The following is a 26,670-nucleotide window of genomic DNA, read 5'->3' as shown; positions in this document are numbered from 1 at the left end:
GGAGATAGTGATCATAATTCTCTCTCCTTTAAATAGCATTGGAGAGAGATAGGATCAGACAAGTAAGAAAAGTGTTTAATTGGATTAAGGGAAATTATGAGGCTATCAGGCAGGAAATTGGAGGCTTAAATTGAAAAGAAGTTTTCTCAGGGAAACGTACAGAAGAAAAGTGGCAAATTTTCAGGGAATATTTGTCTGGAGTTCTGCATAGCAACGTTCCAATGAGACAAGGAAGTTATGATAGGTTACAGGAACCGTGGTGTACAAAGGCTGTAATAAATCGAGTCAAGAAGAAAGGAAAAGCTTACAAAAAGTTCAGAGAGCTAGGTAATATTCGAGAACGGCTAATAGGAAGGATCTTAAGAAGGAAATTAGGAGAGTCAGAGGGGGTCATGAGAAGGCCTTGGCAGGCAGGATTAAGGAAAATCCCAAGGCATTCTACAAGTATGTGAAGAGCAAGAGGATAAAGAATAGAGCCTATCAAGTGTGACGGTGGGAACGTTTGTATGGAACCGGAAGAAATAGCAGAGGTGCTTAATGGATACTTTACTTCAGTATTCACTATGGAAAAGGATCTTGATGGTTGTAGTGCAGACTTGCAGTGACTGAAAAGTTTGAGCATGTAGATATTAAGAAAGAGGATGTGTCGGACCTTTTGAAAAGCATCAAGTTAGATAAATCGTCGGGGCCAGATGGGATGTACCCCAGGTTACCGTGGGAGGCAAGGGAGGAGATTGCTGGGCCTCTGGCGATGATCTTTGCATCACCAATGGAGATGGGAGAGGTTCCGGAGGATTGCAGATGTCGTTCCTTTATTCAAGAAAGGGAGTAGAGAGAGCCCTAGAAATTATAGACCAGTGAGTCTAACCTCAGTGGTTGGTAAGTTGATGGAGAAGATCCTGAGAGGCAGGACTTACGAACATTTGGAGAGGTATAATATGATTAAGAATAGTCAGCACGGCTTTGTCAAAGGCAGATCATGCCTAACGAGCCTGATTGAATTTTTTGAAGATGTGACTAAACACATTGATGAAGGAAAAGCAGTAGATGTAGTATATATGGACTTCACATGCAAGACTTATTGAGAAAGTGAGGGGGCATGGGATCCAAGGGGACATTGCTTTGTGGATCCAGAATTGACTTGCCCATAGAAGCAAAAAGTGGTTATAGATGGGTCATATTCTGCATGGAGGTCGGTCACCAGTAGAGTGCCCCAGGGATCCGTTCTGGGACCCTTGCTCTTTGTGATTTTTATAAATGACCTGGATGAGGAAGTGGAGGGATGGGTTGGTGAGTTTGCTGATGACACAAAGGTTGGAGGTGTTGTGGATAGTGTGGAGGGATGTCAGAAGTTGCAACGAGACATTGATAGGATGCAAGACTCGGGGGAGAAGTGGCAGATGGACTTCAACCCGGATAAGTGTAAAGTGGTTCATTTTGGCAGGTCAAATAGATTGGCAAAATATAATATTAATGGTAGGACTCTTGGCAGTGTGGAAGATCAGAAGCTGTGGTTAAGAAGGCATATGGTGTACTGGCCTTCATTAATCGAGGGACTGAGTTTAGGAGCTGAGAGATAATGTTGCAGCTGTATTGGACCCTGGTCAGACCCCACTTGGAGTACTGTGCTCAGTTCTGGTCGCCTCATTACAGGAAGCCTTGGGTGCAGAGGAGATTTACAAGGATGTTGCCCGGATTGGGTGGCATGCCTTATGAGGATAGGTTGAGGGAGCTCGGCCCTTTCTCCTTGGAGAGACGAAGGATGAGGAGTGACCTGATAGAGGTGTATAAGATGTTGAGAGGTATTGATCGAGTGGATAGGCAGAGGCTTTTTCCACAACAGGACACAGGCTGAGGAGTAGGTACAGAGGAGATGTCGGGGTAAGTTTTTCACTCAGAGTGGTGGGTGAGTGGATTCGGCTGCCGGCAACAGTGGTCGAGGCGGATTCGATAGGGTCTTTTAAGAGACATTCAGATAAGTACATGGAACTTAGTAAGATAGAGGGTTATATGTAAGCCTAGTAATCTCGAAGGTAGGGACATGTTCGGCACAACTTTATGGGCCGAAGGGCCTGTATTGCGCTGTAGTTTTTCTATGTTTTAACCATGACTTCCATGTCACCAATTCTGAGATCTTTGATCTAATTCTAATCAGTATTCTGTAAACTGTGTATGTGTTTATATGCCCTTCTCTGATTACAGCCTTGCACACACTTGATGAAGGAACACCGTTTCCAAAAGCTTGTGGGATTACTACAAATAAACTGGTTGGATTTAGACCTGGTGTTGTGAGACTTCTTACCAATTCTGAGATCAGATGGCACAGCACAGACTAGCAGTTAAGTCTGCATGAATTGGCGCTGGTACCACAGCAGGCATTGTGTTTACCTCAGTCAAGCAGAGGAATTATTAAGCATCTCTCAGTGACGTGTCTTCAGCTGACCATACCTTTGGATGTTGGCAGTGTTCATCCCTGGATGGCACCATGAATCCAGCAGCTGCAGCAAACGAAGCTGTAACTCTGGATAATCAGCGACATAGGCCTCCACCAAACTCACTTTATCCTGAAGCAACAATGGAATGCACATCTGCAAAAGAGAATTGAATTGTTAGTGAAAGTTCCTTCCGTTGGAGACCAAATGAAGTATAGCAAGAGCCCAGATTCTGGCATTTAATAGACGAGAAACAGTTTGTCTTGATCTATTTCCACATAATTCTCCTGCCCAGAGTACACAGACAGCAGCAGCTTCATATTCCTCCTGGCAGGCATCTCACAATTTGAACTTTAGCTGGCAATAAACCCTGCTCCTGAGAAAAGAGTATCTTACCGAGGGGCCAGACACTCAGCAGGCAACGTAGGGAGTAAGGAGGTCAAAGAAAAGCAGAAGTAGATTATTCAAAACTAGGAAAAGTGAACTGAGGGAGTTCCAGAGAGCAGAAAAAACAATAGGAGTCACGTTTTTGCTGCAGCTGCTGGATTCATGGTGCCATCCAGCGATGTGCCAGTTAGATGGATTAGCCATGATTAATGTGGAGGGTTATGGGGATAGGGCCTGGGTGGGATGTTTTTTGGAGGGTTAGTGAGACTCGATGAGTCGGGTGGCCTCTTCCGGCATTGTCTCTGTGGAGTTTGCACATTCTCCCTGTGTCTGCGTGGGTTTCCTCCAGGTGCTCCAGTTTCCTCCCACACTCCAAAGATGTGCGAGTTAGGTGGATTGGCCATGCTAAATTGCCCTTTAGTGTCTGAGGATGTGTGGTTTAGGTGGATTGGCCTGGGTGGTATGTTCTTCTGCAGAGTCAGTGTGGCCAAATATTCTCTTCTGGCATTGTAGGATTCTTTGGTTCTCAGGCCTGGGTGAACTTCAACAACAAAACTTGCAACCCTGTGGCATTGGAGGGAACCACATGCCCATCACCCTCAATGTAACTGTGGCCTGAAGCATCTACTCCAGAGGCATGTTTCAGGGCTCCACAGGGGACATGTGGCATTTCCCAGGCTACAAAACATAGGTGCATATATATGGGAGATGACAATTTCTGTCTGCAGAAGGGCCAACAATCAGATCCTCAAGAGATGCTGTCAAATAAGTTCCCACAGGTGCGTGGTTTAATTGACTGCACACATGGCCACTGGAGGTCCCTGGGAATAGCCACTTACATGTGTAAATTGGAAAGGGTTAATGTTCAATTCTCTGTGACCAACAGAAAAAAGCGTGCCATAGAGGGTGTCCAGGAGTGTTGGCATGTGCTGTGCCATGCACAACATGGTATTGCAAAGGGGAGAAAAATTGTCAATCAAGCAATAGAGTGGTTGCTAATCCCCTTGAACGAAGATGATGTGGGAGGAATGAGAGAAGAACAAAGACCTCACAACAGCTCTCACAGCTGTCAGCACCATGCAGAGATGTATCAGGACTGTCAGGGATATGCAACATCTTTAATCATTTCGTCCAAGGCTGATGCAACTATCTAACCATCATTTCTCATCTGCAAACCTCTGTCTGCTCAGAATGTGATGTGGGTATGCCGGCGTTGGACTGGCGTAAACACAGTAAAAAGTCTGACAACGCCAGGTTTTAGTCCAACCGATTTATTTGATAATACTCACAAAGCTTGTGAGTCTATTATCAAATAAATCGGTTGGACTAAAACCTGGTGTTGTCAGACTTTTTACTGTGCTCAGAATGTGTGCAGACTCTGTTAGCCTCCTATAACATGTACTCTACCCCTAGAACAGTGCTTCCCAAACACTGAGCCCTGGCACACAAGCTTGAAAGTCTGCAGTGGCTTGCTGCAGATTTTAAACAGTGAGCGCCACAACAGCCTGAGAAAGATTCAGAAAAATCCTCCAGTTGGGACCTGGGAGTGTGATGCTGAGGACAGCAGTAGTGGGGGGGAGCTGGGTGTGTGCCGGACCCAGTTTCTTGAGTGACAAAACATACTGTTCATAGAGAAGGAAACGAAAGAGTGCAGAATGTAGTGTTACAGTCATTGCAAGGGTGTAGAGGAAGATCAATTTAATGCAAGGTAAGTCCATTCAAAAGTCTGACACCAGCAGGGAAGAAGCAGTTCTTGAGTTGGTTGGTACATGACCTCAGATTTTTGTATCTTTTTCCCCAAAGATAGAAGATGGAAGAGAGAATGTCCAGGGTACATGGAGTCCTTAATTATACTGGCTGCTTTGCCAAGGCAGTGTTAAGTGTAGATAGAGTCAATGGATGGGAGGCTGGTTTGCGTGATGGATTGGGCTACATTCATGACCTTTTGTATTTTCTTGCAGTCTTGGGCAGAGCAGGAGCCCATACCAAGCTGTGATACAACCAGAAAGAATGCTTTCTACGGTACATCTGTAAAAGTTGGTGAGAGTTGTAGCTGACATGCCAAATTTCCTCAGTCTTCTGAGAAAGTAGAGGCATTGGTGGGCTTTCTTAACTATAATGTCAGCATGGAGGGACCAGGACAGGTTGTTGGTGATCTGGACACCCAAAAACTTGAAGCTCTCGACCCTTTCTTTACGCTTCCCGAAGTTGATGACAATCTCCTTCATTTTGTTGACATTGAGGGAGAGATTATTGTTGCCACACCAGTTCACCAGATTCTCTATCTCATTCCTGTACTCTGTCTCATCAATGTTTGAGATCTGACCCACTACGGTGGTGTCATCAGCAAACTTGAAAATCGAATTGGAGGGGAATTTGGCTGAACAGTCATAGATGTATAAGGAGTATAGTAGGGGTCTGAGAACACACCTTGTGAGGATGATTGTGGAGGAGGTGTTGTTGTCTATTCTTACTGATAGTCTTGATAAGTCTTAATTGAAGGCCATATCAATGTAGGGCCTTCAGACACACTTCAGCTGCTGACACCTGAGTGAGCAGCTGAGTGTGAGGTGGCTAAGATTCACAAAGCAGCTGGTTACCGACCTCTGCCACCACAATTGTTAACGTACCCCAGTCATAAACTTATGACAAACCAAGTGTTAACATCTGCAATACACCACTCAGCACCATCTCATCTGACACCCAGCTTTCACCATCATTTTCTGTTATCTTTTTAAAACTTTTTAAGCTAGATCTTCATCCAGGGCCACATCCTTCCATGGATTTCCATGTTTAGATATATTGCCCATGGAGATCTTATCAATTTCATTTGCAGAATACTTAATGAATTCAGCACCAATTTAAAACTCAATTCTACTTAAAGAGTAGCTCAGCAGATATTGCCAAAGAGCGTGCTGAACGTTGACAGTTATATCGGATACACAGGCTTCATCATGATGCATGGATCTCAAAATAATTAAAATATGTGATTAACATCACAAATTCCCAACAACTCTCTAACCTTGAGACTAATGCAGAACATGTTCATTTCTGTTTGGCAAGTAATGAGTTCACCAAAAAGCATATTACCTGAAGCAAGAATACAAAACCTGAAGATATTGGAGAATTTGGAAATGAATATCGGGCAGCATTTTACACTCCCACAGGGGTGAGTTGGTGGGTTGGAAGTAGTGCAAGGCCATGAGTGCGTTTTTCAGTCGGCATGCACACACCGTTTAATCGGAGGTCCAGCAGCATTCACTGCTTGGCTGTTTGGACTGCTAGCAGTCAAGTGTGGGGAAGACCTACATCATGGGGCCATGGACCCATCAGAGGACCCACCCCAGATTTTTCCTCCCACTCCCCAGCCTCTTTGCCAGGGCATGCTGGCCTGGCCTGTCAAACTAGATCCCCCCCGCCCCTCAAAAACAACCTTCCAAACCCCCAATTACCTCCCTATCCATCTCCAACAAAGATTGCTATTGGGGGGTGGATGCTTCACCGTATTGGCCCTTTCATGGGTGTGCCGTGGAATTGTTTGTCTCATTAAAGTGTGCCATGCTATTGAAGAGGTTGGGAACCACTGCCCTAGAATACAAAGGGAAGTGAACCATTGTCATATGGAATGAAGAGATGACCAATCTCAAGCATACACCCAAGTCAATGAAGCTCACACTAGCATCTCTCTGCTCCTTGCTCCCACATTGTCAAGGGCACGTTACATTAGCAGCATCTCCATCCTTACACTGGTCAGTGACATTGGCTAATGTGCTTAGCACGTTACTAATGGGAAAACAAGCAGATACTACACGTTCTGTTGCATTGCCTTGGGAATCCAATAAAGACTAACTAGTAACATATTGGCCTATGTTGTCTGCAAAAGTGAAATGTCCCACACTGTATCAAGAGGCACAATCAAAGAAGTGAACACCAGCTATTCTCAAGGTACTAAAAGTTGAATCAAAGAATTGGATTTTAAGCTGTGTCTTAAAGGAAAAGAGAGATCTAAAAGTGGAGAGGTTCAAGTGGACCGCACTTAGGGCATGTATAACTGAAGGCACGGGCGCCAATCATGGAGCAATCAAATTTGGGTTTGCTCAGCCGGCCAGAAATAATACAATGCAGAAGGCATGGAGGTTTGTAGGGTGGGAAGAAAGTACAGAGATAGGGAGGAGTGAGGCCGTGGAGTAATTTCAAACAAAGACGGAAATTTTAAAATTACCAGTGGAATTTTAAAATTACATTGGGTAAATGGGATTTGGTACGATGAAGGACATGGGCAGAATTTTGGATGATCTCAAGTTTACGGAGGGGAGGAAGCAGGAGGCCCCACAGGAGAGTGAAATAGGCAAGTTTGGAGGTAACATGCAGATCAGAGTTTCAGCACTAGGTGAGCTGACACAGAGGAGGAATCAAACACTGTTATGACAGTGGTTTAGATTTTCTCAGTGATGGTGTAGATATATGGTAGGAAGTTCTTTTCAAAGTCAAGTATGACATCCCTATTGTTAACAATCTGATTCAACCTCAGAGGTGACTAGGATTTGTACTTGTTATGATCCCAGCTGATGCTTCTGCGAGACAGTCAGGTCCCAGATTGGGACACTGGCTCACACCTTTTTTTCATTCTTCATGGGATGTGGGTGTCTGACTGGGTCAACATTTAATGTCATTTCTAGTTGCCCAAGGGCAGTTAAGAGTCAACCACATTGCTATGGATCTGGAATCACATGTAGGTCAGACCAGGTAAGGACAGAAGATTTCCTTCCCTAAAGGATATGAATGAATTGGATGTGTTTTTATGACAATTGACAATGGTTTCATGGTTTATTTCCAGACTTTTACTGAATTCAAATTTTACTATCTGAATTCAAACCCAGGTCCCCAGAACATCATCTTGGGTTATGAATTCAGTGATAATACCACTACACCACCGCCTCCCAGAACTTTTATATTTTTGTTTAGAAACATGGATGAAGAGATGAAGAGAGTCACAGCATTGCCAATTAACTTTTAACAAAAAAAATAAACTATGCATTAAACAAAATCCTCCCCATGCACAAAATTCTCCATTGCACTCTCGTTCACTCATCCTAAAGCCCTAACCCCAACAGCAAGTTGGATTATTAATATATTTGGAACTTAGTTAAACTAAACTTTCCATTACTCTAAGCCTGGAGATTCATTGGGAACAATTGGCATATACTGGGCTTTTTTTGCTCTCCCCCCCCGAACTCTTGCATTTCCTAACAAATGCAGCAGTTTGCTTACCTCCTCCAGATCCAGCTTTGGTTGCAGCTTCAACTTTATACTCAGTAACACAGCCTGTGGAACAAACACATTCAGGGTCTTAAAACAATGCCACTGATCAGTTACCAATCAGTCAGTATTGGAGTGTACTTTGTCACAGGTCTTTCTCCTTATTGTGACAGTGTGGATGTCTGAGTAAGGGTTGTGGGCACATGCCAGAAAGGCTCCAGTCAGGCAGTCGCATTCACTCAATTCTTAAACAGGGGCTGGGGAAACAGGACACTAACTTGTACACAGAGGAATAAACCAGAAAATAAACTACCAACAACACATAGTGCACCTATCCCAGTAACTTGAGAGAGTGGAATGAAAAACTCAGCAGCTTGCGAAATTGAGGAACTGACTGATTTGCCCCCTTATTAATACCAGCAGTTTATTCATTTATTTAGCATTCATGTCAAGAGGGCTAGAATACAAGAACAGGGATGTACTCCTGAGGCTGTATAAGGCTCTGGTCAGACCCCATTTGGAATATTGTGAGCAGTTTTGGACCCCGTATCTAAGGAAGGATGTGCTGGCCTTGGAAAGGGTCCAGAGGAGGATCACAAGAATGATCCCTGGAATGAAGAGTTTGTTGAATGAGGAACGGTTGAGGACTCTGGGTCTGTACTTGTTGGAGTTTAGAAGGACGAGGGGAGATCTTATTGAAACTTACAGGATACTGCGAGGCCCGGACAGAGTGGACGTAGAGAGGATGTTTCCACTAGTAGAAAAATCTAGAACCAGAGGGCACAACCTCAGGCTAAAGGGACAATCCTTTAAAACAGAGATGAGGAGGAATTTCTTCAGCAAGAGAGTGGGGAATCTGTGGAACTCTTTGCTGCAGAAGGCTGTAGAGGCCAGGTCATTGAGTGCCTTTAAGACACTTTTAGATCGGAGTTGAGGAGGAACTTCTTCACTCAAAGGGTGGTGAATCTCTGGAATTCTCTGCCTGTTGAAGTGGTGGAGGCTGCCTCGCTAAATATATTTAAGTCACGGGTAGATAGGTTTCTGATAGACAAGAGAATTAAGGGTTATGGGGAGAGAGCGGGAAAGTGGAACTGATCCACTTCAGATCAGCCATGATCTTATTGAATGGTGGAGCAGGCTCGAAGGGCTAGGTGGCCTACTCCTGCTCCTATTTCTTATGTTCTTACAGAGATAAATAGGTCCTTGATTGATAAGGGGATCAGGGGTTATGGGGAAAAGGCAGGAGAATGGGGATGAGAAAAATAATCAGCCATGATTGAATGATGGAGCAGACTTGATGGGCTGAATGGCCTAATTCTGCTCCTATGTATTATGGTCTTACTCATTGATGCACTCCCCTCTTCTTATTCGCTTCAGCTACAATACATTGTAAATTTCCCCCTTGGTCAAACTTTTGCAACCACTGTAGATCACACTGGACTTTTAATTCCAATTTGCAGTAAAACAACCAAATGATCCAAAATTTGGACAAATATGAGCATTTGGCCTGACATGAGGATTAAATCCATAGTTCACAATCCCAGAAGCACCACGCTGTGACTGTAAGGACTGCGAGGTGGAAATTTTGGAATTGTGACGTTAAGTGCAACTTTAAAAATCATGATTTCTGCAGTTCACAGATCAGCTAATGTCATTATTGTTGCAGGGTTGGTTAGCTACCAGATGCCTTTCTATTGTTCCTTAAATAGCTTGGATGGGAGTTGTTTGTTTTTACTTTGCGATTTTTTATAACTCTGCATTTTTATGAGGAAAAAAACTGGTTGGTGGATCAGGTGACAGAAATTCTTTCATTTTCAGTTCTGAGCTACAGTTTAGTTTTAGAAGAGACAGCAAGCTAAAAAGTGATTTCCCGCTCTCCCTGTTGTTTTAGAAATCCTGCTGGTTATCTGAAAGAAAGATCTTCCTGCAGGGAAGATTCTGCAATTGGTAGCTTGACCAGAGAGTCTCTCCCTGGGGTTCTGAGAAGCTGGTTTGACTTCTGCTTGTTCAAGTGAAGATGTGGGTATGCCGGCGTTGGACTGGCGTAAACACAGTAAAAAGTCTGACAACACCAGGTTTTAGTCCAACCGATTTATTTGATAATAGACTCACAAGCTTTCGAGGTTTCCCTCTTCCTCAGGTGAATGGAGAGTTCTGGCCTCAGACAGATCATATAAAGCACAGACAGTTTAGAGATTACTGATTAGAATGTGAATTCTTACATCTAACCTGCTGTTCAAGACCTGAAGTGGCTGACAATGTGAGTGGAAGGAGCACTGATCACAGGTTACAGAGATGTGTATTGTCTCCAGACAGTAGTGAGTGAGGTTTTGCAAACCCAGGCAAGTCACGGGGGTTACAGATAGTGCGACATGAACCCAAGATCCCTGTTGAGACCGTCCTCATGTGTGTGGAACTTGGCTATCAGTCTCTGTTCAGCATATCAGAAGTCTTCAACATATCATTGATGAAGATGAACATCTCGCCAGGGCTATCCCCACACCCCCACTTCTTGCCTTCAGACAACCACACAACCTCAAACAGACCATTGTTTGCAGCAAACTACCCAGTCTTCAGGAGAACAGTGACCACAATTCCACACAACCCTGCCACAGCAACCTCTGCAAGACAGGCCGGATCATCGACATGGATACCATCATCACAGGTGAGAATACCATCCACCAGGAACATGGTAAATACTCTTGCAACTCGACCAACATTGTCTACCTGATACGTTGCAAGAAAGTATGTCCCGAAGCATGGTACACTGGGGAGACCATGCAGACGCTATGACAACGGATGAATGAACATTGCTCGACAATCACCAGGCAAGACTGTTCCCTTCCTGTTGGTGAACGCTTCAGTGGTCACGGGCATTCAGCCTCTGACCTTCGGGTAAGCATTCTCCAAGGCGGCCTTCACGACACACAACAGCGCAGAGTCGCTGAACAGAGACTGACAGCCAAGTTCCGCACACATGAGGACGGTCTCAACAGGGATCTTGGGTTCATGTCGCACTATCTGTAACCCCCGTGACTTGCCTGGGTTTGCAAAACCTCACTTACTGTACTGTCTGGAGACAATACACATCTCTGTAACCTGTGATCAGTGCTCCTTCCACTCACATTGTCAGCCACTTCAGGTCTTGAACAGCAGGTTAGATGTAAGAATTCGCATTCTAATCAGTAATCTCTAAACTGTCTGTGCGTTATATGTTCTGTCTGAGGCCAGAACTCTCCATTCACCTGACGAAGAGGGAAACCTCGAAAGCTTGTGAGTCTACTATCAAATAAATCGGTTGGACTAAAACCTGGTGTTGTCAGACTTTTTACTGTGTTCAAGTGAATCCAGAGGACTGTAGAGTTCAATCAAAGGACTCAATTTCCAGTATCACGTGAGCATTAGTCTTCGTTGTATTCAACTTGTTTAAAGGATTTTGTTTATGGAAGGCTTTTGTTTTGATTGGAACATCTTAGATATATTCATTAAGGGTTGCCCAATGGGAAGGGAGTGGCAGGGACTTAAACCCCACTGCCTTAACCCACACTGGTATTCTGTGGGTCTCTGTGCACTGTAAGCTGTAGATGCTGTTCTCCATTTGGTAAATGAAGAGTTGTGGTGATGGAAGACTGATCTTGGCAAGATTATTACATTGGTGACCAGCATTAAAACAAATCTTTTTTTCCAGACAACATCCGTAGTCAAAAACAAGCAACTCTCCTCCGGCAAGGAGGAACCCTATGATGCACGTGGAGAATCCTGAGCCCAATACGCAGTAAGAAGTCTCACAACATCAGGTTAAAGTCCAACAGGTTTATTTGGTAGCAGGACGAAGGAGCAGTGAGCACTCCAAAAGCTAGTTGGCTTTTGCTACCACATAAACCTGTTTGACTTTAACGTGGTGTTGTGAGGTTTCTTACTGTGTTTATCCCAGTCCAACGCCGGCATCTCCACATTGTGGCTCCCAATATGCAGAGCATATGTGTAACTTCTTCTGAGCGAATAATGATGGGATAGATGTAAAACAGAAGGTAATCTTATTGACAGCACCATGGGGATCCATCATTCAGCATAAAGAAAAGTCTGACCGATCCAGATGCCACTAATTTTTAACTTTTAATACTTTTACATTGATACTTTTAACAAACTAGCAGATTTGCTAAGGTGGGTTTCCTCCGGGTACTCCAATTTCCACCACAGACGTGCTGGTTAGGTGCACTGGCCATGCTAAATTCTCCCTCAGTGTACCCAAACAGATGCTAGACAGTGGCTATTAAGGGATTTTCACAGTAACTTCATTGCAGTGTCAATGTAAACCTACTTGTGAAGTGGTAAATAAACTTCGACTTTAACAAACTTGGTTAAAAAAAACCCATGATGATGTGAAGCCCTCTGCTGTGTGCCAGACATATCGCTTTAACGAGCAGGGAAACCATTAGGGAACCCAACACAGGAATGTTTGGCCAAGTTATGAAAACCGATAGAACATTGTGAATTTGAACATAAGAACATAAGAAATAGGAGCAGGAGTAGGCCATCTAGCCCTTCGAGCCTGCCCCGCCATTCAATAAGATCATGGCTGATCTGAAGTGGATCAGTTCCACTTTCCCGCCTTCTCCCCATAACCCTTAATCCCCGTGCCTATCAAAAACCTATCTACCTGCGTCTTAAATATATTTAGCGAGGCAGCCTCCACCACTTCAACGGGCAGAGAATTCCAGAGATTCACCACCCTTTGAGTGAAGAAGTTCCTCCTCAACTCCGTTCTAAACTGCCCCCCCCCACTTATCTTGAGGCTGTGCCCTCTAGTCCTACTGTCCTTTCTGAGCAGGAAGAGCCTCTCCACCGCTATCCTATCCAACCCATTCATCATCTTATATGTCTCAATGAGATCTCCCCTCATTCTTCTAAACTCTAACGAGTACAAGCCTAGTTTATTCAGCCTCTCCTCATAGCTCAACCCCCTCAACTCCGGTATCAGCCTAGTGAACCTCCTCTGCACTCCCTCCAAGGCCAAAATATCCTTGCGTAAGTGCGGCAACCAAAACTGCACACAGTACTCCAGCCTCACCAGTGCCCTGTACAGTTGCAGCAAGACCTCCCTACTTTTATATTCAATCCCCCTCGCTATGAAGGCCAGCATCCCATTCGCCTTCCTGACCACCTGCTGCACCTGCAGGCTGGGTTTTTGCGACTCATGCACAAGGACCCCGAGGTCCCTCTGCACCGTAGCATGCTGCAGTTTGTCGCCATGTAAGTAATAATCCTTCCTACCATTATTCCTACCAAAGTGGACAACTTCACACTTGCCAACATTAAATTCCATTTGCCAGTTCCTGGCCCATTCGCCCAGCCTATCTAGATCCCTCTGCAGACTTTCCACACCCTCCACACAATTTGCCGTTCCAGCAATCTTGGTGTCATCAGCAAATTTTGACACCCTACACTCGGTTCCCTCCTCCAGATCATCTATATAAATGGTAAATAGCTGAGGCCCCAGCACCGATCCCTGGGGCACTCCACTCGTCACCCCTAAATTAAATGTTGAGACACAGATTGGAAAGTGGAATTAACAAATTGGCAATTCAAAGATATTTTTGGCCAGGACCCAACCTGCATTTAAAAAAAGCCACTAAAAAAAGCCACTAAAGGTTAGTCATGGCATGAATCAATTCCAGCCTCCTGGACTAACTGGATCCATTACAGTTTGCCTACTGCCGCAACAGGTCCACAGCAGATGCCATTTCCCTGTCCCTGCACTCAACCCTGGAAACACCGAGATAACAAGGACACTGATGTCAGACTCCTATTTATTGACGACAGCTCAGTTTTCAACACCATTATTCCCATGAAACTCATCTCTAAACTCTGTGGCCTGGGCCTCGGCACCTCCCTCTGCAACTGGATCCTGAACTTTCTAACTCACAGACCATAATCAGTATGGATAGGCAAACTTAGAAAATGTCTTTCAGAAATTCTCGAGAGCCTGGGGGCACTGAAGAAGGAAAAATGTGTTTGTCAAGCAAATGAAGTGCCTTCTTTGATATTGGGTGGGTGACAAAGGTTTACATTTGGTAGAGGACAAAGTAAAGGTCATTAAGAAAGCACCAACTCCATGAAACACCTTTCTGGGATTAGTAACTTATTACAGAAAATCTATCCCAATTTGGCCTCCTTTTACATAGCATAGCTACTACAGAGGTCTTGGGAGCTACTACAGAGGTCTTGGGAGATACTACAGGTGAAGGCTTTCAATAAAGTTCAACAACTCCTTGCACCCAACTTATTGGCCTATTTTGATCCCAAGAAGGAACTCATTCTGACATGTGATGCTTCTTCTGACAGGGTTGGGGAGGTACTGCCACACTACTGGATACAGAGAACAGGAAGGCCTATTGCACACATATCCAGGGCCCTTTAGAACATAGAACCCTACAGTGCAGAAACAGGCCCTTCGGCCCATCGAGTCTGCGCTCACCACAATCCCACCCAGGCCCTATCCCCATATCCCTACACATTTACCCGCTAATCCCTCTAACCTACACATCTCAGGACACTAAGGGGCAATTTTAGAATGGCCAATCAACCTAACCTGCACATCTTTGGACTGTGGGAGGAAACTGGAGCACCCGGAGGAAACCCACACAGACATGAGGAGAATATGCAAACTCCACACAGACAGTGACCTGAGCCAGGAATCGAACCCAGGACCCTGGAGCTGTGAAGCAGCAGTGCTAACCACTGTGCTACCATGCCACCTATAGAATACAGAGCCAGAATTTTCAGGCTGAGAAAGAGGAATGGCAGTCGTGTTTGGTGTAAAAGAAATTCCATCAATCCGTCTACCGCAGACATTTCATGATGCTAACTGACCACAAACCCTGACAGAAAATGCTGCAGAATTTCAGCAGGTCTGACAGCACCTGTGGAGGGAGAATAGAGGCAGCATTTCAAGTCAGGACAAAGGGTCATTCAGATTCAAAATGCTGCCTCTATTCTCTCTCCACAAATGCTGTCAGACCAGCTGAGATTTTCAAGTATTTTCTGTTTTTTTTTCAGATTCCAGCATCCGCAGTATTTTGCTTCTATTTATTTGACCACAAACCCTTGTTGAGACTTTTTCAAGATAAGGCAACTCCCCCTATTGCTTCTGCCTAAATGTAGCACTGGGGCTTGTTACTTGCAACTTCTGAATACCTTCTCGAGCACTGCCCTGGAATCCAGATAACCAATGCCAAGTCACCTTCCGCCACCCAAAAGCCCAGCTCACAGGAAGAGAGTGATGACCCTAAATTTTTAGAGACTGAAGCTGATGGCTGTAAGGTGGATGACTAAGTCCACACTGAGAATTTACCACCTGCCTTCCCAGGTGCTGCCACCTGCCAAGCTTTGCCTTTTCTGAATCTGCTAACACTGGCAGAGCTCCTGTTGCACTTGCACTGGATACCTTCTGGACTTCATGACAATTTTTTTGGTGAGACTAGAATCAAACAGCACAGCAGACCATTCTTTGAGAGAACTATTTTAATAGTTATATTCTCCTGCTCCTCTTATTCAAATATTTATCTAATTCCCTTTTCAATGTTATTATTTAATTGTTTTTACCACCTTTTCAGCAAGTGCATTCCAGGTTATCACATCTTACGGTGTAAAACCAAAATCCCTTACTCCTGAATTCAGTGGCACTGCTTGCTGCCTGACAGTGCCAAGGACCTGGGTTCAATTCCCGGCTTGGGTGACTGTCTGTGTGGAGTCTGCAAGTTCTCCCCTTGCCTGCAAGGGTTTACTCTGGGTGCTCTGGTTTCCTCCCACAGTCCGAAAGACGTGCTGGTTAGGTGCATTGGCTGTGCTAAATTCTCCCTCAGTGTACCCGAACAGATGCCAGAGTGTGGCAATGAGAGGATTTTCACAGCAGCTTCATTGCAGTGTTAATGTAAGCCTACTTGTGACCCTAGTAAATAAACTTGAAACTTTCTTTTGCCAACTATCTGGTCACTGATCTCCCTATCAGTGGAAACAGGAGACAGAGTGTCAACAGCCTCAAGCCATCAGCCACAAGGTGTTTTGTAGCCATGTCCAGTTCAGTGTAATGAGCATGTGTGTTCCAGGAGAGCTCACTCAGAAGCGATGGAACCCTGCTGCTTCTTTCATTTTTCCTGCCTTTAGCCCAACCAAATATAGTTTCAGCTGAAACTGGTCAGAGCACACAGGCTGAAACCAGAATTCTTCATCAGCAGGGCAGAATTCTTCCTTACCCAACTCTACAACCACACACCTCCTGAGGGATGACGAGTGAGTACACAGGATTCCTGGAAAAAGTGTGGGAAAGATTTGCCTATCAACTGACAGGGAGGATTGACCAGGGTGGGCATTTTGCTCTAGAAAGGAGAATACTGAGGAGCAACTTGATAGAGGTCTTTGAAATTATGACAGGATTCAATACTGTAGATGTGGCAAACAGTCTCTACTTGTGGAAGAGCCAGAGTCATGTAAAAGAGCAGAGAAATGTAAAATAGCCACTAACATGTCAAAGTAAGAACTTAGAATGGAAGATGACACTTGGTTGAAGAAGACAGCACTGTTTCTAGGGAAACTTGCATTCCTGGGGGATGAGGGAGTAGAGTGGCAGATGGACTGGGAGGAGGTAATCAGAATTGCAGGAGGCGTGTGTGGCCTGTAAACACCAGCTGGACCAAATGGCCAAGTTCTGCGTTGTAGATGTTGGGCAATTCTTTCCATTCCCATAGTGGGGAAACATGGGCGTACTCTAATACCTTTTCCCAAAGGTGGGGGAGTCCAAAACTAGAGGGCGTAGGTTTAAGGTGAAAGGGGAGAGATACAAAAGTGTCCAGAGGGGCAATTTTTTCACACAGAAGGTGGTGTCTGGAGGTAGTAAGCTGCCAGAGGTAGTAGTAGAGGCAGCTACAATTTTATCTTTTAAAAAGAACTTAGATAATTATATGGGTACGATGGGTATACAGGGATATGGGCCAAATGCGGGCAATTGTGATTTGCTTAGAGGTTTTAAAAAAAAGGGCAGCATGGATGGGCTGAAGGGCCTGTTTCCATGCTGTAAACATCTATGACTCTATGATACCACAGCCACTGACATGGATGAGTCCAGGTAATATGGCACAGCCTCGTCTGCATTGATTAGCATCACACTGAGCAACCACTTAATCACTGAATCATCAGGTCAGTTACTTTATCATAGAATGACACAGTGCAGAAATAGGTTATTTGATCCATCCTGTCTATGCTGGCTCTTTCAATCACTTATCTAATTAGTCTCACTTCCCTGCTTTTCCCCCCATAGCTCTGTAAATTTCTCCTTTTCAACTATTTATTCAATACCCTTTTAAAAGTTCCTATTGAATCTGTTTCCACCATGCTTAGCAGTGTTTCCCAGATGATAATACCGTGCTGTGTTAAAACAATTCTCATCTCCTCTCTGCCTCTTTTGAGTTTGGTTCAGTCTGTGTTCACTGGCTACTGATCATTCTGCCACTGGAAACAGATATTCCTCATTTACACTATCACAACTTGTAATCTTGAACAGCTGTATTAATTCCATGAAATAGAAAGTCACAAAACAAGTTTCTACTCAAAGAATTAATAAACAGTTCCCCCAAAACACGGCGATAGGATTCTCGCAGTACTGGAGACAAAAGGCTGGAACACACACTGTGAAGGGTTAATGCCGAGCTCTGACAGATTGGATTGTAACAGGGCGCAGAGAGAACCAAAGCTAAATAATTGACGGGGGTCTTTAGCACATGCTGCCAGATTTTCCTGCTCTAATAATAACATTTGTGAATAAATTCCCAGGGTACATAAAAATCACAGCAAAGAAAACACTTGGGTCAAATTAAGATACTTTTCTCCTCTTGGTGGCTGACAAAAGCAGGGCAGGAGCAGGAACATGAGAAAGGCTTTTGTGTTCTCTTCCCCCCAGGGTTCGGCAGGTCAGGGTGATGCAGCATTGACTAACGATCCCAGCCACAGCACACAATGCTGAGCATTGAGTCCAGGGGGAGGTCACCACTGCTGGCTATGAAATATCACAGCTAATTGCATTGTGATACCCTCAAATCAAAAGTGACAAGGCCTGAATGTGGATTCTCGGCAGACTCAGCGATATCATGGGGCAGTGAACCATGCCCTGCCTGCCAGGCTGCCCTGCTCATGTGACAATAGCCTCTTTTCCCTCTCCGATAGCCAACAGTGACAACAGACTCTTTTCTTCTCACAGGAATGTAAAGAAAGGGCTGGAGAGTTTCATTTATTCGCAACCAGACACCCTTTCAGAGCCTGAAGTGCAGCAGATGACCGTGACACACTAGCTGCTCTGTCAATCATCCCCCTATTCTCCCTGGCACAGCTTGGCTTGCTCAGATAGTTGTTAGGAAATATCACAGGAGCAGCAACACTGTCTGCTGGCTCTATCCCAGTTATGGCTTTCGAGTGATCCACAAATAGCCAGGCTACCTCCATCATTTGCATTGAAAAGGAATTGAGAAGCTGTGATTACAAGGTTCCAAAGTCAGTGACACCAAACTGTTCAACCATCTGAGAAGATGCATGGTGGAGGAATGCAGCTCCTGATTAGATTCAATACTGCGGGTAAAAGAGAAATTGAAGTGTTTTCTGCCATGCACACAAATGTTGCCATTTATTGCAGCGGACAAAAGCGATAAGGAGTACAACACCTCCAGGGTTTGACTGAACAAGTTAATCTCTCCATTTTGCTGTGAAGGGTACCACGCCGTGACTGCTGCAAAATACAAGCTGCTCCAAATTGCAACATTCCTTAGGGAAAAATGATGGGTACATTTGGAGAAGAAAGGATTCAGACCAGGAATGGGAACTGTCCAACTAACCGTGTCCAGGCTGGAAAGGGGAGTAATATTACTGAATATCTACATATTGTAAAACAGAATCCACTGTGGAAAATATAATTTCCTGCAATAAGCAAGATTCTTCTGAATACTCTCCAGATTTATCAAGCTATCAGATATTCCTGGCCTCTTTCAAACTCCCCCAAAAGGAAACTAAAAGATAATGGACGCTAACAACGAGAATCCTTGCATATTTATAAAGGACACATAACAATGATCAGCTGAGTTTATCCAACAATCCACACATTCCAGGATGCACCTTACCTCTTTGTACTTGCACTTGACGCACAGCTCATTGATCAGACCAAGCTGGGAGGATGTGTCAGCCTTGTCTACTTCATACAGGCTGATCAGCTGATCCAGCATGTTAGTGGGAACCTCAGTGAGTAAAGAGAAGACTCTCGCTTGCAGCATGGGCTGTTTCATGGGCTGTTAACAGGAAAACACGATGAAGGATAGGAACACGGGAGGAAGGGTATAATGCCATCATCACACCAGTTAAATTATATTAATTAAATAAATCTAGAATATAAAACTAGTGTCAATAATGGTGATCATAAAACTACCAACGTGTCATTAAAACCACCACTGATTCACTTATGTCATTGAGGGAAGGAAATCTGTCATCCTTACCTGGTTTGTCTGCACGTGACCTGCAAATGCACGGCAATGTGGCTGGCATTTAAATGTCCTCTGAAATGGTTTAGCAAGCCACTCAGTTTTATCAAAGTTGCTAAAACAAACCAGAACCAATCAAGGTGGCAATTCACCACCACATTCAAAAATGAAATTTGGATGGTTAATACCAGCCTTGCCAGTAATGCCCACAGTGAATAAAAAAGAACTGAACAGAACAGCTCACACACGTATCATAGTCGTAGAGTCTTACAGCATAAAAAGGGATTCATTGGCCCGTCATATATCAACTGTCAAGTGTCTGTCCATCTTTCAGCAGTTAGTCCATTGCCCTGTATACTATGACATTTCAAGCACTCATCTAAGCTCTATCATCACTGAAAAAATGCTTGTATGTAACTTGTAATCATTACTGAGTAGAACTATTCACACAGTTTCATAACCTTATATTATTTACAGACAAACATCAGGGTGCCGTTGCATGTGCCTCATTCTATTGTTGGGATACAGTTCCATGAACTTCAGTCTATCTGTTGAGAACTTTGTTATTATTCAAACTGTGGTTCTGGGTGTCAATAGTGAGGTGAAGAGAAGGGTTGCAGAATGTGCCAAACCAAAGTGTTATCGGACTGGAGACGGATACAGAGATAAGGAGTACAACACCAAAGCAATGGGGGTTTTAAGCAGAAGGGCATTAATGTTACCTCAGCACAGGGCACTGTCTTTCTTTTTTCTGACTTTGCGCTTTGGAGAGGTTGGGACTGTTCTCCTCGGAGAAAAGGTGACTGATTTGATAGAAATGTTCAAAATTTTGATGCATCTGGACAGAGTAGATAGGGAGAAACTGTTCCTACTCGTGAAATGACGGAGAATGAGAGGGCATGGAATTAAAGCAATTGGCAAAAGAAGTAAAAGTGATATAAGGAAGACATTTTCACACAGTGCATGACAATGTGGTGCAGGCAGGTTCAACAGAAGAATTCAAAAGGGAGTTAGATTGTTATCTGAAAAGAATGTGCACAGTTATGGGGAGAAGATGGAAGAACAGCAATAAACAAATTGCTTGTTAGGTGAGCCAGGGCAGACATGATGGGCTGAATGGCCTCTTTCCCCATTGGAACAGTTCTGTGTTTCCCTTAAACTGACATACAGAGCCAGAGGATAGGGCAAAGACACACAGGGATAGAAAGATATATATTTATATTGGAAATGCTATATTAATTTGTGCAGCTGCCAGAGAAAATGCTTTTTGGGAACCAGAATGAATTCCCAAATGTAACATTTTTCAGTCCAGTCTGATATGTTTCCTTCAATTTAATTGGCTAGTAAACTACAAGCTTGTCCATGCCCCCTCCCCTCACGGATACAAGTCCCTATACCCCGGTGTCGAGGGTAGTTCAGAATGCAATCTGTGTTGGATTGTTTGTTCCTTCGCCAACCTGCTGGACTCGGACATCTTCTGTAATCCAATTGCTGAACTGCTCGATGATGTAATGTGCCAGGGAATGCGCCTTCCCCTTTCTCCAGTCGTGGCTGTTCTCCAACATGACCAGGAGCCCTTCCAGTGGGTCAGTGAGGGAAGCAAATCCTCGCCTTGCTTCTTCTGGGAGCTGAGGAGACAAAGGGAGGGTGAACAAAAAGAGGGAGGCCCCTAATCTGCAAGCAGACAAAAGGAGACTGCTAATTTATTCAGCAAAGTAACTGTTGCTCTCTGTCCCCCATCCCACTTGCTGTGACAGTGTACGGCAATCCAGATTCCTTAACACTTCATTTCACCGCAACAGCAGCCTGTGAAAAGGCAATTGTCTGCACTAATTATCCCGTAAACATGCAAAATGTCACAATGCCATGCACCACCGAAGACAAAAAGGTGCTTTCAGTGCCTGGCAATCACAGGGCAGACAGACGCTTTTTACGGAGCCACGTTCCTTCAAACTTTCCTTCCCATCAGACCGTAAGGAAACAAAGGAGGAAGACAAGTGAAGCCCTCATGCTCGCTAACCACCTTCCTGCAGTCAAAACAGCCAGTGTGTGAGGAGTGAGACTGGAGGCAATGAGGGAGTACAGGTAGTGTTTATCGCCCTGTACATTCCTCCATAGTTTTTCTTCAATTATTATATTTGGATATTGTTACAAACAATAATTAAGCACACACTCAACCCCACCTAAGTGCCAAGGGAAAAATCCCCAATCACACAAACCTCAGCAAGACAGTAATCCCGACTACAACACACTAGTGGGATTTCAATCCAAAACTGTTGCCCGAGGTGAGGTAAAACAATGCAAAGTGATGGAAATTCAGGACAAGTGTCTCGCAGTGTTGATTCAGTCTGGGAATGGAGGGGCACCTTATTTATTCATTTCATATTTCTGCAGGCCAGGGGGATGGGGGCAGGGGAGGAGGCAGATGGTGAGAGGGCAGGGGCACGAGGGGTGGGGCGAGGGGTTTAAGGGGTGAGGGGGGAGGGGGTAGGGGACAGAGGGGAAGGGCAGGGGGGCAGAGGAGTGGGGGCGGGGGGGCCAGTGGGGTGAGGACAGGGGTTGGGGCAAGGGGCAGGTGCGGGGGCAGGGGCAAGGGGGGTGATGGGGAGATGTAGCAAGGGTGAGATGGAACGAGGGAGGGAGAGAGACTGATGGGAGGAAGGAGAGAGGGAGGAAGGAGAGAGGGAGAGCAGGAGGGAGGGAGGGAGGAAGGGAGGAGGGAGACCGGGGTGGGGGCGGGGGGGGAGCGGGGGAGGAGGAGGAAGAGAGACCGGGAGGGACGCAGGGAGACCGGGACGCAGGGAGACCGGGAGGGAGGGATGGAGGGAGACTGGGAGGGAGGGACAGAGGGAGACCAGGAGGGAGGGAAGCAGGGAGGCTGGGAGGGAGGCCGTGAAGGAGGGACGGAAACTGAGAGGGAGGGAGGGAGGGAAGGTGGCAGACTGGGAGGGATGGAGGGAGAAAGGGAGGGAAACCGGGAAGGAGGGAGGGAGACCAGGAGGGAGGAAGCAAAAGAGAGAGACAGAATGATAGAGGGGGAGAGACAAAGAAGGAGAGGCAGAGGGAGAATGAAAGAGATGGAAAGCGAGACAGAGAGGGAGACAGAAATAAAGAGGAAGAGTGAGATGGGAAGGAGACAAAGGGAAAGAGGGAGAGAGAGAGTGAGAGACTCAGGCAATGAGAGACGGAGTGACAAAGAGCCTAATCCCCAAACTGCAAAGGTAACACAAACAATGTTGCAAGGCAATTAACTTTAAAATCCTCACAGATCCACCAGGCGATCCTCCTCAGTCAGCATCTTACTTGCAAACTCTCTTACAACCAGCAGCGAGTGTGTGCCCATAGTCCCTGGATGGCCTTAAACATCCACTTTAACAAGCAGCAGCAAAGAGGCGCTTTGTCTCCCAACTGGGAAACACCCTGACTGTTTTTTTGTGTTTTATATTGTACCTTTAAAATCCTACAGTGCTCCATGATCTTTCTGAGGAGGATATTTTGTAAAAAGCCTGACACTCAACTTGGACGGCTGGAAGGTTTAGAGAGAGCTTTCCAGGGTTTAAGGCCCCAAAGGCATCTCCAACAATGATGGGGACCCTTAAACTCGAGAGCATGCAGGATCGAGAGGGCTGTGAGGCTGGGCGAGTTCACAGCAATCCGGAGGGCGAGTCAGTGAAGAGGTTTCACAACAAAGATGGAAATTTGTACAGATGTGATCCCATATAGAGGTCAGAGGTGAATGAGGCTTTTCAATGAGCTCAAGTTTCAGGAGAATGGAAGGTTAGGGTTAGGGTTAGGGTTAGCCAGGACAGAGTTGGGAGAGTCTAATCTAGATGTAAATAGAGGATAGGTGAGGATTCAGCAGCAGATGAAGCACAGTGGGAAACTGTGCATAGAACGTTGTATAGAACGTTGGTTAGGCCGCATTTGGAGTACTGTGTCCAGTTCTGGTCGCCTTACTACCGGAAGGACGTGGAGACTCCAGAGAGAGCGCAGAGGAGGTTTACCAGGATGTTGCCTGGTATGGAAGGACTCGGGTATGAGGAAAGATTGAGCAAATTGGGGCTGTTTTCCCTTGAAAGACGGCGACTGAGGGGGGGATCTAATAGAGGTATATAAGATTATGAAGGGTATCGATAGAGTAAACAGAGGTAAGCTATTTCCTATGATAAAAACACTAAGGACAAGGGGCCATGGGCTTAAGGTGAGGGGGGAGAGGTATAACACAGATATTAGAGGGAGGTTTTTCACATAGAGGGTAGTGGGGGTATGGAATGCTCTGCCAAGTAAGGTGGTGGAGGCAGGCACGCTGGAGTTGTTTAAGAGTAACTTAGACAGGCACATGAGTGGGTTGGAGATGGGAGGATATAGGAGATTGTTTTAAATAAAGTTCATTAGCAGTAGGACGTCCCTGGTAACGTAAAAGGATATGGGATGATAATAATGTTTTTTCTCTTTTAATTCACAGGTTTTAAGTCGGTCCGCCTTGTTCGCCAATGAGGGGCATACACGCAATGGGTCGTACTTGGGCTGCTCTTTAATGTTCGAGATTGGCCTAGTACTTCATGTCGTTAGTGTGTGCTTAAACTGGGACCAGATGCTGGGCAACACAACAGCTCAGTGACTATCACTGTTTGCTGTGCAGACACATGGATTTGGGCCGGTGTCTGTGGGAGTTTGCGCATTCTCCCCGTGCTTGCGTGGGTTTTCTCCGGGTGCTCCGGTTTCCTCCCACACCCCAAAGATGTGCTGTTAGGCTGATTGGAAATAATAAATTGTCCCTAAATTAGTCTCCCTCAATGTGGAATGTCATAAAAACAATAGATAGGGGTCATGGGTGGAGGGGGGGACTGGTAATATTAAAATGGCGGTGCAGGCTCGTTGGGCCGAAGGGCCTGTTTCTGTTCTTTGTTCTGTGTCTGAGGTGGAAATATCTATCTGTGTAGTGGTGCAGATATGAAATCATACAACCCTACAGTGCAGAAAGAGGCCATTTGCCCCATCGAGTCTGCACCGACCACAATCCCACCCATGCCCTAACCCCATACCCCTACACATTTATCCACAAATCCCTCTAACCTACGCATCTCAGGACACTAAGGGGCAATTTTAGCATGGCCAATCAACCAAACCTGCACATCTTTGGACTGTGGGAGGAAATGGGAGCACCCGGAGGAAACCCATGCAGACACGAGGAGAATGTGCAAACTCCACACAGACAGTGACCCAAGCTGGGAATCGAACCCAGGTCCCTGGAGCTGTGAAGCAGCAGTGCTAACCACTGTGCTACCGTGCCGCCCAGATTCAGAAGCTCATCGCAAAGTCAAATGCAGCATCAATTTTGCAAACATGCAGATTCTGTTTCATCAGCTGCCAGGGATAGCCATTAGCCAGGGAATGGAATTTGTGACGTGACCTTTGTTGGAAGAGCTGCCATTCCCATTCTGGACTCATCTTTCCTGCTGCCATTTTGGGTATAGAGCATCATTATTGGCACATGACCCTGTCTGGTGTGACATGTGGCATGTGCACAAATGCCTAAGGCTTTGCAATCCACTGATGTGGATGCGTCACTTTGGATGCATTGCCTTGCAAACGCATTCATGCAATTGCCACCTGGCACACGAGTAATTGAGTGTGTCCCCTCGTAAGCACCATAGTTCTCTGCTTTCCATTTCTCTCTTAGTGTTGGATTGCCATTAGCAGCCTTTTATGCCTTAGTACAACTGTCTCATTAATGTGAGTCTGCCACCTTGTACGCATGCTGTTCTCAGTGGTTCTTTTTGCACATGCAGTAAGCTAAGTGCATGTTGTTGTGCATGTACTGCTTTGAATGAACATTCATGTGGGTGTGAACTTGCATAGCTTGTGTTGGTGTCACGTTGAACGCTCATTGACATGAATGAATCAATTTGTGTGAGGGGAACTCTTGTGCTAATACGAGTATGACACTGTGTACTTGGGTTAATCGTAAGATCCCTACAATGTGGGAGGAGGCCATTCAGCCCATCGGGTCTGCATTGACTCTCCGACAGAGTATATTACCCCATAACCCCACATGTTTACACCATTAATCCCCCTAACCCACACATCTTTGGACACCAAGGGGCAATTCAGTTTGGCCAATCCACCTGACCTGCACATCTTTGGACTGTGGGAGGAAACCCATGAAGACACACAGAGAATGTGCAAACTCCACACAATTCCTGGTACTGTGAGACAACAGTGCGAACCGCTGTGCCACCCTTGTATCTGCTTTGTTATGGGTGCGTCATTTTGCACATGCATGTATTTGAGTGGGGAGGGCGCCTTGCTTATGACTGACAGGACATAATGACTTGCAACAAAGAATAAAAAAAAGTAAAGCACAGGAACAGGCCCTTCGACCCTCCAAACCTGCATCGATCACGATGCCTGCCTAAATTAAAACCGTATACACTTACAGAGTCCGTATTCTTCCATTCCCATCTTATTCATGTATTTGTCTAGTTGTCCCATAAATGCCTCTATTGTACCCATTACCTCCCCGGGCAGCGCATTCCAGACATTCTGTGTAAAAAACTTGCCTTGCACATCTCCTCTAACTTTTCCCCACTCACCTTAAACCTATGTCCCCTGGTACTTGACATTTCTACCCTAGGAAACAGATCTGACTATCTACTCTGTCCATGCCCTCATAATCTTGTAAACCTCTATCAAGTCACCCCCAACCTCCATCGCTCCAGTGAGAACAAACTGAGTTGATCCAACCTCTCCTCATAGCTAACACCCTCCAGACCAGGCAACATGCTGGATAATGCACAGGAATAGGTCCTTCGGCCCTCCAAGCCTTCACCGACTGTGCTGCCCAACTTACTAAAACCCCCTATGCTTCCAGGGACCATATCCCTCTATTCCCATCTCATTCACGTACTTGTCAAAATACCCCTTAAAAGTCACTACCATATCTGCTTCCACTACCTTCCCCAGCAGCAAGTTCCAGGCATCCACCACTCTCTTGTGTAAAAAATCTACCTCGTACATCTCTTTTCAAACTTGCCCCTCATGTAGTTACTCTTGCACAAGCACTTGTGCTCTTG

At 45.4% G+C, this 26,670-nt stretch overlaps 1 protein-coding gene across 4 annotated transcripts in view; it reads right to left on the bottom strand.

Moving 5' to 3' along the window:
* exd3 (exonuclease 3'-5' domain containing 3) overlaps positions 1-26,670 on the bottom strand; it is a 342,749-nt gene that overhangs the window by 202,801 nt on the left and 113,278 nt on the right. For all 4 annotated transcript variants that reach the window (XM_080212184.1, XM_080212185.1, XM_080212187.1 and 1 more), the window contains exons 7-10: positions 21,052-21,222; positions 19,241-19,405; positions 8,091-8,144; positions 2,449-2,588 (exon numbers count right to left, since the gene is read on the bottom strand). In XM_080212184.1, coding sequence (XP_080068310.1) covers positions 2,449-2,588; positions 8,091-8,144; positions 19,241-19,405; positions 21,052-21,222 — 530 coding nt within the window. The remainder of the gene's footprint in view (positions 1-2,448; positions 2,589-8,090; positions 8,145-19,240; positions 19,406-21,051; positions 21,223-26,670) is intronic.

This window comes from Carcharhinus amblyrhynchos, chromosome 25 (assembly GCF_965287045.1).
Source record: "Carcharhinus amblyrhynchos chromosome 25, sCarAmb.v2.hapA, whole genome shotgun sequence".
NCBI lineage: Eukaryota > Metazoa > Chordata > Chondrichthyes > Carcharhiniformes > Carcharhinidae > Carcharhinus > Carcharhinus amblyrhynchos.
The sequence above is the reverse complement of the archived record's forward strand: the minus strand, read 5'-3'. Positions and strand labels throughout refer to the sequence as shown.